Source organism: Microtus ochrogaster, chromosome 7 (assembly GCF_000317375.1).
Source record: "Microtus ochrogaster isolate Prairie Vole_2 chromosome 7, MicOch1.0, whole genome shotgun sequence".
NCBI lineage: Eukaryota > Metazoa > Chordata > Mammalia > Rodentia > Cricetidae > Microtus > Microtus ochrogaster.
The window spans coordinates 53,094,212-53,112,701 of NC_022014.1; the positions used below are offsets into that span (position 1 = coordinate 53,094,212).

At 44.7% G+C, this 18,490-nt stretch overlaps 1 protein-coding gene and 1 pseudogene across 1 annotated transcript in view; one reads left to right on the plus strand and one right to left on the minus strand.

Annotated features, from left to right (window-relative positions):
• The window catches only part of C7H16orf45 (chromosome 7 C16orf45 homolog), a 68,981-nt gene that overhangs the window by 33,011 nt on the left and 17,480 nt on the right, over nt 1-18,490 (plus strand). The window contains exon 2 of the mRNA XM_005350351.2: nt 4,157-4,280. Within this exon, the coding sequence (XP_005350408.1) occupies nt 4,157-4,280 (124 nt within the window). The remainder of the gene's footprint in view (nt 1-4,156; nt 4,281-18,490) is intronic.
• Nucleotides 5,078-10,769, minus strand: LOC113456310 (annotated as a pseudogene).

Genomic DNA, 18,490 nt, shown 5'->3' on the forward strand with positions numbered 1-18,490 from the left:
TTATAGGTGAGTTGAGTCCATTGACATTAAGTGATATTAATGACCAGTGGTTGTTAACTCCGGTCAATTTTTTAGTAGTAGAGTTTGTGCGTTTCAATTTTTGATTTTTTTTTTTTTGGAATTGACATAGATCCTGTTTTAATTTTTGATTCTTAAATTTTTTTGGTTGAGTTGTAAATTTTTCTTCATTCCCCCACCCCTTTTCTCTCTCCTCCCTTTCTACCCTCTCCCATAGTCCCCATGCTTCCAATTTACTCAGGACATCTTGTCTTTCTCTACTTCCTATGTAGATTATATCCATGTATGTCTCTTTTAGGGTCTTCCTTGTTGTCTAGGTTCTCTGGGATTGTGAACTGTAGGCTGTTTTTCTTTGCTTTATGAGTGAGCACATATGATATTTGTCTTTCTGGGTTTGGGTTACCTCACTCAATATGTTGTTTTCTAGATCCATCCATTTGTCCTCAAATTTCAAGATGTTATTATCTTTTTCCACTGTGTAGTACTCCATTGTGTAAATGTACCACATTTTCCTTATCCATTCTTCAGCTGAGGGGCATCTAGGTTGTTTCCAGGTTCTGGCTCTGACATGTCTTGTATTCTGCTGTTCATACTTGCATTTGTGGTTCCTGATCATTTTCTCATGATTTCTGTTTCTATAATTCTCTTGGTTTGTGTTTTCTTTATTGTCTCTATTTCAGTTTTTGAGTCTTGAATAGTTTCTTTCATATGTTTTACTGATTTTTCTTGGTTTTCTTTAAGGGATTTACTGATGTCTTCCAATTTTTTGTTTGTCTTTTCCTCCATTTCTTTGAGGGAATTTTTCATTTCCTCTTTAAGAGTCTCACACATTCTCCTGAATTCATTTTTTTAGGTCATTTTCTTCTGCTTCAACTCTATTTGGTTGTTCAAGTCTTGCTGTTGAAGGGTCTCTAGATTTTACTAGTGTCATGTTGCTCTTTGTGGTAGTGTGTGTGTTCTTACCTTGTCTACTCATCTTTTCCTCTAATAGGTGTGGTCGGGGCTGAATGTGACTCTGGTGATTAAAATTCTAGGAGCCAGTGGATCCAAAGCTCAGAAGGTTGTTCCTCGTGGTATAGTCAGTGTTACAGTTCTAGTTATAGCGTTGATCACTCCATGTTCCTGGAGGTCGCTCGCAGCTCCCAGGGGTTTGCTCCACTCCAATGGAGTTTCCTGTCTCCGGCCTGCTCTGGTCTAGGTTGTCAGCTCAGACCTGTTTCTCTAAATGTCCCTGGTCTGGATCTGCTCCTGTGAAGGTCCCTGGCTTGGGGCTGGTCCTGCAAAGGTCTCTGGCTCCAATCTACTTCCTCAGAGCTCCCAGACTCGAATGTGCCCAAACCTGCAGAGGACCTGGCTCAGGCTTACTCCCTCAGAGGTCCCAGACTCATGCACCAAGGTATGTTTTTTGTTTGCAGCAGAAGGATAGATTTTGTTTTCATATCCAGTCCATTAGCCTGTGTGTTTTTATATATGAGTTGAGTCCATTTATATCAAGGGATATTAATGATCAGTGATTGCTAGGTCCTGTTATTTTTGTTGTTGGTGATGTTGAGTGTGTTTTCCCCTTCTTTGGGATTTGTGGCTGTAAGATCATCTATTGTATTGGTTTTTGTTGATGTAGCCAACGTCCTTGGGTTGGAGTTTTCCTTCTAGTACTTTGTGTAGGACTGGGTTTGTAGCTAGGTATTGGTTAAATCTGGTTCTGTCACGGAATATCTTGTCTTGTCCACCTATGGTGATTGAAAGCTTTTCTGGGTATAGTAGTCTCTGCTCACATTTGTGGTCTCTTAATGTCTACATAATGCTTGACCAGGACCTTCTGGTTTTCATTGTTTCTATTGAGAAGTCAGGTGTAATTCTGATAGGTCTGCCTTAGTATGTTACTTGACCTTTTTATTTTGCAGCTCTTAATATACTTTCTTTATTCTGGATGTTTTTTGTTTTGATTATTATGTGGAAAGGGGACTTTTTTCTTTAATCCAGTCTATTTGGTGTTCTGCAAGCTTCTTGTATCTTCATATGAATATCTTTCTTTAGGTTAGGAAAGGTTATTTATTTATTTATTTATTTATTTATTTATTTATTTATTAAAGATTTCTACCTCCTCCCCGCCACCACCTCCCATTTCCCTCCCCCTCCCCGATCAACTCCCCCTCCCTCATCAGCCCGAAGAGCAATCAGGGTTCCCTGCCCTGTGGTAAGTCCAAGGACCACCCACCTCCTTCCAGGTCTAGTTAGGTGAGCATCCAACCTGCCTAGGCTCCCACAAAGCCAGTACGTGCAGTAGGATCAAAACCCATTGCCATTGTTCTTGAGTTTTCAGTAGTCCTCATTGTCCGCTATGTTCAGCGAGTCCGGTTTTATCCCATGCTTTTTTCAGACCCAGGTCAGCTGGCCTTGGTGAGTTCCCGATAGAACATCCCCATTGTCTCAGTGTGTGGGTGCACCCCTCACGGTCCTGAGTTCCTTGCTCATGCTCTCTCTCCTTCTGCTCCTGATTTGGACCTTGGGGTTGTAGGGAAAGTTTTCTTTTGATTTTTTTTTTAATATATTTTCTGTGATTTTCAGTTGGACTTCTCCTCTTTCTTCTGTCCCTATTAATCTTAAGTTTGGTCTTCTTGTGGTCTCCCATATTTCCTGGATATTTTGTGTTAAGCTTTTATTAGAATTAATGTTTTCTTTGACCCATAAGTCTATTTCCTCTATCTTATCTTTAGTGCTTGAGATTCTCTCTTCCATCTCTTATATTCTGCTGTTTATGCTTACATTTGTGGTTCCTGATCATTTTCTCATAATTTCCATTTCTATAATTTCTTCAGTTTGTGTTTTCTTTATTAATTCTATTTCGGTTTTCAAGTCTTGAATTGTTTCTTTCATCTGTTTGATTTCTTTTTCTTGGTTTTCTTTAAGGAATTTTTTGATTCCTTCCAATTTTTTGACTGTGTTTTCCTCCATTTCTTTGAGGGAATTTTTCATTTCCTCTTCAAAGGTCTCAAACATTCTCCTAAAGTTATTTTTTTAGGTCATTTTCTCCTGCTTTATCTATATTTGATTGTTCAAGTCTTGCTGTTGTAAGCCACTAGTTTTATTGGTGTCATGTTACTCTTTGTGGTGTTGAGTGTGTTACCATCTTTTCCTCTGATTGGCTGTCTCTCTGATGATCAATCTTCCAGGTGCCAGTGGATCCAAGGCTCAGATGGTTGCTCCTTGTGGTGCAGTCAGGATTATGGTTCCAATCACCCCAGAGGTCACTCCGTGTTCCTGGAGGTTGTTCAGCACTCCTGGGGGTCGCTCTATAGTACTGGGGGGTCATTTGGGCTTGTTCCCATGGAGGTTGCTTGCTTGGGACTGGTCCCGCTGAGGTCTCTGAAGTCGCTGCCTTGGGCCTGCTCCTGTAGAGATCACTGGTTCAGTCCCTCTTCTGCAGAGGTTGCTAGCTCAGGCCTGTTCCTGTAGATGTCCCCGGTTGGGCCCAGTCCCACAGAGGTCGCTGGCTCCAGCCTGCTCCCTCAGAGGTCCCGGACTCGCACCTGGACCCACAAAGGTCACTGGCTTGGGCCTGCTCTGGTAGAGGTCACTGGCTCAAGCATGCTCCTGTGGAGGTTGCTGCCTCCGGCCTGGGCCTGCTCCGGCTCAGGTCGCTGACGCGCTGGCTCAGGCCTGCTCCCACAGAGGTCTCTGGCTCTGGCCTGTGAAAGAAGAAGCACACCTTCTCTCTAATCATGTATCAGAGGCTCCCCTTTCTCTTCACCTCGTTATGCTGGGACACAAGTCACGTTTAAACCGTAGCATCGTGAGTTTCCTGGATTTGGGAGGATCCTTCGCTCACATCCGCTGTCAGCCCAGTTCATGTCTCTGCCCCTGTGGTGTGTTACGGCTGCTGGGGCTTTGGCTGCTCCCCAGAGCAATAGCACAATTTTCCCTGTAGAAATTCTTATCTTTTTGGAGAGACAGGATCTCACTGTGTGTTCCAGATGAAATTCGAACTCACAACCCGCCTGTCTCCTGTGTGTTCCAGATGGAACTCGAACTCACATCTTTAGTATCTAGGATGAAGAAACTCACCCCCATGCCTGGTGGGAGTTTTTGAAAGCCCTCATGGCATTAGCGTCCTGACACCAGTTTCCTGTTCACACAGGCCAGCTGGACATCATCTCCATGGCTGAGACCAGTATGATGCCAGAGGAGATCGAGCTGGAGATGGTGAAAATCCAGCGTCTCCGTGAAGTCCTGGTCCGTCGAGAGTCAGAACTCAGGTTCATGTGAGTGAGTGGGGAAGCAAGGTAGAGGTGTGTAGGACGGAAGTGGCCTGAAGAACAAGGGGGATGGAACATCATGTACTAACATTGAGCCCTTACAGGCACTAAGAGAACCCCTCATGGGTACCACATGTTCAAGGAATTAAACTCAGTTTTCTTCCTTCCTTCCATCCCCCCCTTTTTTTCCTTTCTTGGTTTTGATTTTTTAAGACTGTTTCTTTGTGTAGCCCTGGCTGTCCTGGAAATTACTATGTAGATGAGGCTGGCCTTGAACTTAGATATCCGCCTGCCTCTGCCTCCTGAGTGCTGGGATTAAAGGTATTGCTACCATGCCTGGCTTAAACTCAGTTTTCTTGATTTAAAAAAGTTTAAGGGAAGAAAGTAGAAAACCAACAAATTATTAAAAAATACATCCTGGTTTCTTTGGTGAGGGTAGATAGGGTTGGAGTCACCATGGAAGATATATACAGGTGGCACCTACAGTCTTCTCTTTCTGGAAATCCCAGGGCTTCTGGGACCCTTAAGAAATTTGTCTTTGCCGGGCAGTGGTGGCACATAGCTTTAATCCCAGCACTTAGGAGACAGATGTAGGCAGATCTCTGAGTTTGAAGCCAGTGTGGTCTACAAAGCAAGTTCCAGAACAGTCAGGAATACACAGAAAACCCATTTCAAAAATAATAATAATAATAATAATAATAATAACAATAATAATAATAATAATATAAAAATAAACCAAAACTAAAAGAAAGAAAGAAAAGAAAAAGAAAAGAAAGAAATTTGTCTTTATGTTTCAGCTTTGCTATTTTAAGTGGGAAGTACCAGAAAGTGGTTAGTTATGGTATTTCTCAAAAGCTTTGCTCTCTGGCCTGTCATGTGATAGACGCATTTTGTTGTATTGAGAAACTCTTCTAACTTCCCATCTCCTTGGGCTTGAGCTGGGCTGGCTTACCGGCTCACAAATTAATCTTAGAATATTGACAATGTAGGGCCCTATGGTGGTGCTATGACAGCTACACCCTGATGAAACTATGAAGGTATGTGTACACATAAGTGTGCACATGCAATCGTGTATACATACTAATGCATGTATGCACACGTGTGTGGAGAAAGGCAGCTTCTTATTTTGAGTTAGCAGAAAGAGTAAGCTAAGGTTTGCTGTGGAGACCACCAGCAGCATTCCAGGGAAATATGTAATCAGGATGACTAGTCTGTGAACGTAAAGCCTCTTACTTGTTCTAAGGAGATGTGGTATGATGTTTAGAGGTAAGTTTTAAATTATCTAAAATACGTATAAATTATATGCTTTGCTCAAATATTAATTTTATATGCAAAAAGAACCTTAGATTCTTACTAGACCCTAAAGAGGTGGGTATTGTCATCTATTTCTTATTTTGTTTTGTTGTGGGACAGTGTCTCAGTATATATTCCAGGCTGGCCTCTCAGGTTTTGGGTGAGTGCTATGGGTACTACCATGTCCAGCTGTTACCACCATGTCCACCTGCTAAACAAGGCCCCTGGGTTGAGTTCAGGCTAGCCGGCTTCCAAACCCACATCTCTTTTCCTGGCACTCATTAGGTTGGGGTACCCACAGGGGCTGCCCTGGTGTGAGCTGAACAGGCAAAGCTGGGCCGGCCTGGGCTTTGCTGCCCTCACGTGCAGGAAGGGAGGTGATCTGGGTCTCTAGAGCTTAGGATCCCTGGGGAAGGAGCAAGAGAAAAGATATCTTTAAAAACTGTTTGCTGTGCTTGGATTCTAAATGCTCACTGTGTGCCTGTTAGAACTCTAGGGAAATGAAACAGCACTCTGAACACCAGGGTCTGCAAAGATGTGCAGGCATCTTTCCTGGCTCTGTGATGGTCTCTAGAACCAGAGAGAACACGCGAGACCCCTAAACTTGAATATACTTATGCCCAAGTGAAGATGCATATACTATGCATCAAGCAAGAGCTGTGCTTGCGTGTGTGCTGCACACAGTGGGCTCGTCCTGCTCCAATCCCTAAGCCAGCATCCTGCCCAGGCTACTGGACATAGAATTCATGGAAACTCTAAAATGACAGCAAGTCCAGCTGGATCCATTCCGTCTAAAACAGAAAGCAACAAAACAGAGGTACCTGTCTGTCAGCTCAGTCCCACCCTCTGCCAGAAGTAGAATTGGGGAGCATCACCCTCCAGACAGGTCAAGCCACCATTCCTTCCTTGGTGATTTTTTTTTCAGTCCTGCCTGTTCAGCAGGGTGTGTGCTTATCCCATTTAGCAGAGGATGAGACCAAGACTAACAGCCTTTGGCAGAACCAGTGGCAGTTATGCCCACAAGGAGACTGGTTCTGTTAGACCTGCTCTGAGGTAAACATGTTATGCCCACAGACGCCATGGGACCCATGAATTAACCTGTGTTCCACAGTTCAGGTGGCCATGTGCAGATCCTTTTCAGAGCAGGTCTGGGAACAGCTGCCATCATTCCTCTATTTCTTCCTTAGTTTGTTACTCTCTTTCCTCTGGATGCAAAGCCCATCCTTGTCTTTCCCCGGCCAGAATGTTGAGTAGTAGGAGAGGAAAATTTACCCATTCTCTGAGTGCTGGTGAGAACTCAGGAGCTTCTCCTAGTACTTGGGCCCAAGGCAAGGCATCTAAGAGCTACTGCTTCCTAGGACCTCTGAAGTGTCACATAGTGCACCCTACTCATAGTATAGTTCATTCACAGAAACCAACAAAATGTTCTACTTTCCCCTGCATGGATGTAGAATCTGAGGCAATAGAGACACAACTGACTTGAGGTCAGTAGCCAGCGCACAGCAGAAGTACAGCTGGGACTCATGTCTGTCTCGGAGGCAGAGTCTTGCCCTGAAGCAAATCCCAATGCAGATTCTCTGTCCCTGGATTGTTCAGCCCCTCCAGAGCAGAACTAGCTCCTGCTTGGATGCCTGCATGCCCATACCAGGTTTGTTTTGCTTCACCATCTTTGTCAGGTCCCCAATAAACCTGGGACAAGGCTCAGTCAGTACCTAAACCATGTATTGCACTACAGAGCCCTCCCTGCCTGCTCTCTGAGTGCCAGCACCCATGGGCTGTCAAAAGGAGTCTGGGGACAGCTTCTTTCTCATCTACAGCACTCTGATATTTTCAGACCTTAGCTACAGCCACCTGATGTCTTCCGAGTGTGTTAGGCTTCTGCCTCATACCTGCCCAGGGTTGCTCACCAACACTCCTAGTTCTTTAGCTGAGTGCTACCAGCCACTCCTAGATTCTCAGAAACCCCACTTCCAGTCAGCCCAGGGAGGAGCCACCTCCTCACCAACCAGCACCGACCCAAGTCTCTGAGCTGTGACCAATGCTCTTCATCTACCCATCACACCCTTCTTATCAACATTTCCTGCTCATCTCCTTGTACCACATGCCTGCTCACTGCTGTGCCTCATCAAAACAGCTGCTAACTGCCAGGTTCTCCCAGCATCACCAGCTATAGAGTCCTGGCTCCTTCCAGCATGGCTCACCACCACTCTCTACCCTAAACCTCTCCAGCCTATGGGCCAGGCTTTGCTTCCCTTTCCCCAGCTTCTTCTTTTCTATACAACTTGGCCATGTGCTCCCTTTGTCCTCTGCTCCTGGCTCCAGGTCCCCTCTCTTGCCCTCTCTCTTCTCTCATTCTTCTTCCTGCCCCCATGGCCTGGTTCAGTTTGGACCCTTCCAGATACCTCTGCTGAACTCTCCATCTTATCTACTACAATAAACCCCTTCTCCCACCATGTGTTGAGTTGAGGGCTCAGAGCAGACACAAGTCATATTGGACAATGTCCTTTCTTTGAACAGAAACTGTTGGCAGCTTTCTGTTATGCCAACAAATACCTGGGATAATTAATTCATAAACCGAGAGGACTCTCTGGGTTCACCGTTTCAGGTCTGTAATCAGTTGGTCTCATTGTTGTGAGCCTGGAAGAAGCAGAATACCCTGGAAAGGAGAGATGGGGGTCCCAAAATCTTCTGCTAAGGAATTCCCTCCATGGTCTTCCTCTCACTAGGTCCCACCTCTTAAAAGTCCTCACTGCCTTCTAAGAGTACCATTTTGGAACTATGCCTTTAACACGTAGGCCTGTGGGGAACATTCTAGATCCAGGATACAGAGTGATGCTTTGGGACTTGCAGATCATAGTGTAATGATCCTGCTACCAAGCCTTCTCCACGATAACAGGCTGCACCCACAGACAGTGAGCCCGCATAAGATCCTCTACTCTTTTTTTCAGAATAACAAAAAATATTTTACTAAAATATAAGATTTACAGACGTTTCCAGATAAGCCATACAAAATAGTCACAAGCTTTTCTTCTTCTTTTTGGGGGAATGGGGCAGAGAATCTACACTTGACAGCAAAGTCACAGTGTTATTAGTGAGGGATGTGATGTTTATTTAATGTTCCCATTTTGGTTCAGACAATCAAGCTTGTCCATCTACAGGGTCTAAAGTTAGACTTGGCTAGAGAGCATATGCTAAAAAACTGATTAGCTGCATTTAACCACTGCAATTAGATCCCATAAGAGGGGGAGGGAGAAAGGAAACCATAAAATTAAAATAAAACTTTCCCCCTAAAAAATAAAATAAAAAGACCCATACCCCTAGCAGCTAATCCTGACAACTGCCTTCATTCACAGTGCTTTGTACTTAAACCATGATGGGGAAATGAATCCAAGCAGAGTCACTGCTTTTAAACACTTCACAACAACCCAAATGACACTTCTAGCCTCTGCTCATGCTTTCCAACAGTGAATCAGGACAAGACACACATCTGCTCGTGTGCAAAGATGACGGTGCCTGGGCTTTTATTCTGCAATGTTTCTAAGACTGTGTCCATTAAATGAAAACAAAAAAGGAAGAGTATCGGCAGAACAGGAGAAGTGATGTACACTTGATGATCTGATAGACTTAAATGTTATTCATGGCATATAGCCTAGTCCATGCTCTCGCTGTTTCTATGACGTGGGCTTCATTGGTCTTCCACTGCTCGGCTACATCATTTGCCAATGGATCATCTGGATTAGGAGCACTTAACAGAGCCTGGATTGATAGCAGAACTGTGCAAATCTGCAGTGCTGGGGACTGCTTATCTTTCAAAATATGTAAACATATTCTTCCCAACTTGTCTACATTAGGATGATAAATTTTCGTCCTGAAATGTACTTTAGGTGCTGCCATTGGGTATTCCTCTGGAAGGAACAGTTCAAGTTTAAAAGTCCCTCCCTCAAAGGGGGAATCCTGGGGGCCAGCAATGACCACAGGAAAATAACGGGATTGCTCTCCTCTGGTTCTGCTTTAATGCCAGGAACTGGTTCTGCCAGCAAACGCTGGGTTTCCTTGATGATCCTACAGGGCAGCCCGGCCATCTTGTCAGAACCTGAGTTCGGCCTCTGCTCTCGTCTCCGGCTCCGCTCGCCTCACTCCAGGACCCTCTACTCTTTATTGTTTTGTTTTGTTTTGCCAGCTATTTTGTCCTAACAGGAAAAATAAATATGACACTCACAATAGTGGTATTTTTTAATCTTCCTGGGCCCTGGCACACATCAAGTGCTTCCTAACAGGGTATATCAAGACAGCCAGGTCCATGCAGTCAAGTTATACACCACAGTCAGGGTCATAGGCCATGATCAGATGCATAGCCTGATCATAAAGGTGCCCCAGTGGTGTGTGTTTCCCAATCTGAGCACCCAACATGTCTTCTCTGTATCTTCCCTTTAGCTTGCCCTATGGCTTTGATCCTACAAAATGCCATTTTGAGATCTCTTTGCTGAGGTTTGTTGATCTTTATGAACTTTCCCTCTAAGAAGTCAGGGAGCCCCTAGGTCTCAGAGGACCTCCCTACAGCAGTCAACAGGTAGCTGGGGGCGAATGGCTGGGGCTGTTCTCTCCAGGACATGCACATCTCTCCTATCCTGTCTGCTGCTACAACCTCAGGCATATTCTCTTTCCCTTCATCCCAGTCAGGGATTAATCGCATCATTGACTTCTAATAACTAAACAGCCCTTGGCTGCCTGGCTCAGCTCTCTGTCTTATATCCCTCCCTGCTCCTGCTGTTTATCTGAGGTACCCTCAGCCTCCCAGTGGGCTGAGCCGCTCATCTCCACTTTGCACCTGCTAGTTGGATTTTCATAAAAGATGTGTGGGCCGCCTCTCAGCTTGCTCCAGGTGGTGGCAGCTTTTAATGGCATCAGGCAAGGAAAATGATAGACCGAAGAGTACATCTCAGGAGTGAGGTCCTGGCCTCTAGTATTTCCCCAGAACCACTTCATTTAGGAACATGAGGTTTGAGGAAGAGCTCAAGTCTTGGGAACCAGCAGAGATCCCAAGAGGGGCAAAAGGTGAACACACTGTAGATGGCAGCCATGCTCGAGGAAGATTCTCTGTGCATTGATGTATTAATCTTCATCACAAATCTTGTGGGGTTTTGAAAGAAAATGGCCCCCAAAGGGAGTGGCATTATTAGGAGCTAGCTGTGGCCTTGTTAGAGGGAGTGTCACTGTTGGGTGGGCTTTGAGGTCTCCTTTCTCAAGCTTTACTCAGTGGGACAGTCAGTTGACTTCCTGCTGCCTTCTGGTCAAAGTGTAGCACTCTCAGCTCCAGCACCACGTCTGCCTGCACGCAGCCATGCTCCCTGTCATGATGATAATGGGCGAACCTCTGAAACTGTAAACTAGTCACCTTAATTAAATGTTTTATTTAAGAGTTTTTGTGGTCATGGTATCTCTTCATATCAATCGAAACCCTAACTAAGATACCTCTAGAGGCAGATGATGTCACAAACTCATCTTATACATGAGAACCTGGAGCACAGAGAGATTAAGTTACTTGCTCAAACTTGCATGGCTTCTGATAAAACAGATGATAGTGGTATAACTATCAGCTCTCTGGGAGTGAGGGTAGGGACAAATCATTGGTCTCAATCCTTGAACTTCTCAATGGTTTTAGGTCTAGTTTCTTTTTTAATTTATTTATTTTATCTTATGTACATTGATGTTGGGTCCCCTGGAACTGAAATTATAGAAAGTTGTGAGTTGTCATGTGGGTGCTGGGAATTGATCCAGAGCCTCTGGAAGAGCAGTCAGGGCTCTTAACCACTGAACCAGATCTAGTTTCTATTACCAACTGTGTGGCCTGGATTCATCCCCAGTTCCTCTCTCTGACCAGAAGTCCCACCTCTTCTCTCCTCTCTAGCTATTGGCTGTTCAGCTCTTTATTAAACCAATCACAGAGATACATCTTCACAGTATAAACAAATTTTCTGCAACAGGGGATTGTGGGATGGGTTTGGGTGGGGCAAAGAGAGAAATATACCTTACCTAACAAGCCCTTGGTGTTCTAGCTTCATGGTCAAGCAAGGGTCAGGTAACTCCAGGTTACCATAACCTGTTTCAGGCCTGGAGCTATGATCCAGGTAGGATGACTGCCTAAGCCTGCACAAGACTGAAGGGTTAATCCCTTTTGTGGTCAATTCCTGAGCCACAAAAGTAGTCCAGGAGCTGAGTGCACTGGTGCACACCTGTTGTTCCAGCACTTGGGAGGCAGAGGCAAGAGGACAGTGTGAGCTGGAGGCCAGCCTGGTAACTTAGTAAGACCCTCCTTTCCACCCATAAACCATCTCTCCAGTCTTTGAACCAGGATCCTGAACACGCTAGGTAAGTGCTCTACCACTGCACTGTGTCCCACACCCAATTGATTTTGTTGTTAAGCCGGTCTTGCTATATCACAAAGGGAGGAAAGAAATGGGGAGATAATTACCCTACAAAAATTCTCACAGACGAGCAACAGATGGAAGACTCCACAGTGTTCATAAAACTCAAAACAAAATCAGAAGCAGCTCAGATCTTATAGCAGTAGAAAGCACAAATTGATTATAGCCTGGTTATATGGTGAAATAATATATACCCATGTGTACACACCAGCTTCAGGCATGTACATACATGGTACACAGTGACATGTCTGGTGCAGAAATACGAGGACCTCAGGTTAATCTCCAGAATTGACATAAAAAAGGGGGTGCGTGGTGGTGGTGGTGCTGGTGCTGGTTGTGCTGGTGGTGGTATGTCTGTAATTCTAGCCCTGGGAGGTCGAGACAAGAGGAGACTTACCAGTCATCCAGCTTAATTTAATCAGTAAGCTTCAGGTCAATGCGAGAGCCTGTTTCAGAATATAAGGTGGTTGGTATATGAGGAAGAATACCCAAGGTTCCCCTGGACTTCACATGCATACACAGATTCAAATTCACAAAAACAAAAAAACATGATAGGTAAAAGACTTGTATAAAAATAGAAATTCACAAAAATCAAAGACTATAACAGTACAGGCATTTAATATGGACATCACATAAAATAAAATTTACATAAACAGTTAACCAGCTCGCTGTACCACTTAGCTCTAAGGAAATGAGGGAGCCAGGAGGAGACAGGGTGCAATGTTTTAAGCATCACAGAGCAGTTACCCTGGGGCAGGGTGCCAGCCCGCTGTAGCTCTGTGACTCCACCGACTTTCTGCCTCCTTTGTGTATAGTTTACAAACACAGTTTCCTCGACTTTTAACATTTTTGGTAAAATTAGCGTAAAATTTTCTCTTAGCCACTTAAGAATGTACAATTTGCTCTGCTGGAGAGATGGCTCAGGTCCTGAGTTCAATTCCCAGCAACCACATGGTGGCTCACAACCATCTGTAAAGAGGTCTGGCGCCCTCTTCTGGCCTTCAGGCATACAGACAGAATATTGTATACATAATAAATAAATAAATAAATAAATAAATAAATAAATAAATAAATAAATAAAAGAATGTACAATTTGGGACTGGAGAGATGGTTCTGTGGTTAAGAGCACTGACTGCTCTTCCAGAGAACTGGGATTCAATTCTCAGCACCCACAGGGCAACTCACACTTGTCTGTAACTCTAGCTCCTGGGCTTCTGACAGCTTCACACAGACATACAAGCAAGTAAAACTCCAATGAACATTTTATATAAAAAAATAGAATGTATAGTTCATGGCCAGGGGGCTGTCTTTCTCCAAATAAATAGATCAGTTTTCACAAGAGTGTTGGGTCAATGGAATTGTGTAACAGGTCTTTTTCTGTCCTGTCAGACAGCTCCTAAATACTGACATGGAGACTTCTTATTATTATGAAAGCTCGGCCTATAGCTTAGGCTTGTTCCTAGCTAGTTCTTATAACTTAACTTAACCCATTTCTATTCATCTACATGCTATTACATGGCATTACCTCTCTTCCACATTCCACCTCTTGTTTCCTCTTTGGTGAAGAAGGACGCTTAAAAGAAATCCCACACTAGCTCAGAATTGAGAATAATAGAGTTATGTATTTAGGGGTAGACTCACAGATCAGAATCCTCTGCTGGAACGGAGAACAGAAACTGAATCCTGCGCCAGAAAAGAGGCCAGATGCATGCTTTACATCAGCATAAATGGTAGAAGAGGCCACGCCCCAGTGAGTGGCTAACTTAAAGGCTATTGGCTGTATGATTTCCTACAGCATTATGGTCTTAACTGGGTGCATCCTGAGATGGGTTGGGAGTCTCTGGGGGAATAGGGGAGGCATTAAAGCTTGGACTTTTGATGATTAAATAGGAATTGGTGCCTGTGATGGTTAATCTACAATGTCAACTTGACAGAATCTAGAGTCACCTAGGAGACACACCTCTTGGCATGTCCATAAGGGAGTTTCTGTGGGTGATTGAGGTATGAAGACCCATTCTGAATGTAGGCTGGGCTTTTAGCCTTATTGTTTATAAACTGCCCAGCATTTTATCACAGCGGCTGCAGTGAACTTCCTCTTGCTGCAGGAAGCCACCTTCCCCATATGTGCCCTTCTGTCTTACCACTGTCACTCTGTGACTGTGTGTATGTGTGTGTTCATATATATGCAGGTGTACATGTGTGTATGTACATGTGGAGGCCAGAAGTATCTATTAGTGTGTTTATATGTGTATGTGTGCTTTCACATGTGAGTTGGTGCATGTGGAGGTCAGAGAACATCCACATTAGGAACAGTGTCCACCTCCTTTGAGGCAGAGTCTCTCCTTGGCCTTAAGCTCACCAATTTGACTAGAATGGCTAGTCATCAAGCCCCAGAGATTCTCCTGTCCCCACTTCCAAATTCTGGGGTTACAGGTACCTGCTACCAAGCCTGACATTTTTTCATGTGTACTGGGGATGAAACTCAAGTCCTCACGCTTGTGGGACAAGCATTTTATTAACTGAACCATCTCCCCAGCACCTGATCCTCTTCTCAGAAGCTGTGTCTGTGTTTGTAAGTCTGATATGAGTTCCACAGTCTCTTATTGGATGCTGATCTCAACAAGGGCCACCAGTATTGAGCCATTTACACTCATTGTTTTCAGCATTAGTGGCAATGTTCAGGACCCCAGATATATGGCCAAGCCCAGTACTGGCTCTCAGTGAAGATTTAGTGAGTGGGTGAGTTCTCAGCTTCCTGTTCTCCAGGTGTCAGACTGTCCCATCTCAAGCTGTTCTGGGGTCAGTGGGTGTGAGCAGCAGGCTCTGTGTGCAGGGGAGGGCATGCCTAGCTTCAGGATGAACAGTGCTACTCCAGCTCTGGGTGGAGATTTACCTCCATGGGCTGTAGGACCAGGCATAGAGACCCAGTCTTAGCAATGGCCATTTGTTCTCTCTACAGTTTTGGAGGCCAGAAGTCTTGACAATCACCACCCTGGTTCACAGTGGATGCCTCTCTTAGCTGAGGCTCCTGGACAAGAAAGAGCCTTTCCTGCCTCCTGCAGCTCTGGGTTTTGCTATTGTGTGAACTTTTCCGGGGGGGGGAGGGCATGACCAAACATTTACCCATCCTAGACAGTGCCCAGCTGACCAAAGAAACTATTTTACTAAGCTAGCTTGGTGAATCAACAAACTTACTAGGCCTGTTTTTCAGGAGCAAGGGTGAGGGGTTACTTACCCCTGAAAAGTTTCCCACTGGCATGGATGACCACTCAACTCAGGGTGGCATATCTGGGTCTCTTCAGGTAACCTTCCGTGTACGTCATGCATTCCAGCACCACCTGAGACCACCAGTATCCGGGCAGATTAGGTACAGCTGGGAGGTGCTGCTGGAGACAGCGGGCAGGATTTCAGGTAGACCTTCCTCCCACCCTATTATGGGGGAATCCCAAAGGGCTCCATTCTGAGGGACATTTACAGGTTGACCCAGTTGCCCTGATTAAAATGGTCATAGTGGATTACTCAGTGGATAAAACGCTTGCTGTGGCCACCAGAGTTCAGATTCTAGCACCCACGTAAAAGCTGGTCATGGAGACAAGCACCTATAACCCCAACCCCAGCGAACAGAACCACACAGATTCCTAGGCTCGCTGGCTGCCATCTCTAGATTCTGTAAGAACTGTCTCAGCAATGGAGGTGGGAAGCAATCGAGCCAAATACCCAACCTTTCTGGGCTCTACATATGTATAAACATGGAGCTCCTCCAAACACGCATACACATGCCTGTGTGTGCACGCACACACACACACACCACATGCATGTGTGCACGCACGCACACACACACACACATACACACCACACACACATAAAAAGAGAGAAGACAGCAATGGCTATTATACTCAGAATAGCATCTCACAACACTTGCTTTCCTTGGCTTGTGTTATGCCCAAATCTGCAAAGTCCCCCAAAAGTCAACAAGAATATCGAGTCCCTTATGTAAAAGCAAAGAGCCATTATTTTATGCAAGTTTGCACACTCTACATGTCTAACATATTAGAATAAACTGAAAGCTCAGTTAGAGTTGGGTTTTTATATTTGGGGGTGAGGGATTTCTGAGGTTCAGGACCCCTGATTGGCTGGCTGACATTTGTCTAGGGGTGTCCTGGTGAGTGTGTGCTGGCAGGTGATCCTGTCTTCAGCAATCCTTAGGCATTTCCTTTGGATGGTCTGCTCTTGGGTGGTGCTGGGTAATCTCAGTTTGTGGTCCTTCCTGCAACCAGGTATTGCCTCAGGGTAAACTACTGAGACTCAGGCCTCCTACTTATCTATGGCTGAGTCCTCCACTGGCAGGTGATAATGGTTGGAAAAAAAGAACTTCCTTTGGGCAATCTGTTCACATTTAGCTCATCATGGCTGGCTCCCACAGCTTGCAGCTCCTTCCCCAAGTCCTCACTTTACCTCTTTAAATCCATCTTTCACCTCTCTCTTGTGTGTCCAATCTCCCTCTTTTAAAAAAAATGTCTTTTTAAATTTTATTTTACTTTTTAAAAAGAAAACAAGCTACCTTTTTTCATTTTATATACCAATCCCAGTTCCCACGCCCTCCTCTCCTCCCATACCTTCACCCCCCCCTCCATCCACTCTCCAGAGAGGACAAGACACCTTGCTCTGAGGAAGGACCAAGGCCCTTCCTATTATATCCAGGCTGAGCAAGATATCCATCCAAAGAGAATGGGTTCCAAAAAGCCAGCACAAGCAGCAGGGACAAATCCTGATGCTACTGCTCATGGCCCTGCAGTCTGCCCCAGCCATACAACAGTCACCTATATTCAGAGGGTCTAGCTTGGTCCTATGCTGGTTCCTTCCATCTACGACTGGAGTTGGTGGCTCCATTAGCTCAGGTAGACTGTTTCAGTGGGTGTCCCCATGACGGTCTTGACCTCTTTGATCATATTTTCACTCCTCCCACTCTTCAGCTGGACTTTGGGAGCTCAGCTCCCAATCTCCCTCTTAAAGAACACCCGTGTGTCCACCTATGGCCCACCTGGGTTCAGGGTAATCTGGATCCTCATTTTAGTCATAGCTGCAACATTCCTAATTAATAAAACTTTTACAAGTGTTCTTGGATCTTGAAAATGAAAACTACCTCAGTGGAGCAGAGATACAGTGAGTTCTCTCTGCTGGTGATTTAATTCATTGAGCAGGGGCTGGAGAGATGGCTCAGAGGTTAAGAGCATTGCCTGCTCTTCCAAAGGTCCTGAGTTCAATTCCCAGCAACGATATGGTGGCTCACAACCATCTGTAATGGGGTCTGGTGTCCTCTTCTGGTCTTCAGGCATACACACAGACAGAATATTGTATATGTAATAAATAAATAAATAAATTAATTAATTAATTCATTGAGCAGTTGTAGAGTGCAAGTTACCATGCTGGCTACTAAGGAAACACAACAGAGTGGTCCCCATAGTTCAGAATTCCAGAATGACTTCTAGGGTTCTTCTGGGATGAGTAGAAACTGCTTTTCACATTAGGAGACAGAGAAAAGTACAGTCAGGATATACCAAGGCATTCTTCTAACAAACACAGATAATTTTGCAGGTTGTCAACATCACACAAGACCCTGCCAAGATAGTGATAAATTAAAACAAAAACGAAACTATTTCATAAGTGTGTCTGAACCTAGACAAAGATGTGAGCATTGTTAAATGTAAAGAAACCAGCAAACATCTGTCTTCATCTGATTTCTATTGCTATAAGAAAATACCCAATAGTGAATAATATGTTTTTTAAAGAGAAGTGTATTTGTTTCATGATTCCTGCTAGCGCACAGATGGTGTCTGTTGAGGGATCTCTGACTACGTCAGAACATGGCATCACATGCTACAAGCATGTGACCTAGGGGTCACAGGGTAAGAGAGGAAGACATTGGAGAGAGACCCAGCTCAGTCTTGAACAACAACTACCCTGAGACCCAACCCACTCCCCAAGAATTAGCACTAACCTTTTCCTACCAGGGTCATTTTGCCCTATCACTGCCTCTGTGTTCTGCCTCTTCAGAGTCTGACTCACTTTTAACTTCTTTAGATTATGGGATCAAGTTTCTAGAGCATGAACTTTCAGGAAACAAGCCATATTCAGACCATAATAATGTCCATATCCTGACTCTGATTGGCTACTGACTTCCTTCTCCCTACTCAGGCTTGCACTTCTCAATTTGTTTCTACTGTACCTTTTATAAAAAAATTAATTGGGTTCATTTATTTAATGTGTTAATATTTTGCCCGCATGTATGTATTTGTATTACCTGTGTGTTTAGTGCCTGTGGAAGTCAGAAGGAGCTGAAGTGACAGATGGTTGCAAGCCAGTGTGTGGGTGCTGTGAACTGGACCCAGTGTGTGGGTGCTGTGAACTGGACCCAGTGTGTGGGTGCTGTGAACTGGACCCAGTATGTGGGTGCTGGGAACTGGACCCAGTATGTGGGTGCTGGGAACTGGACCCAGT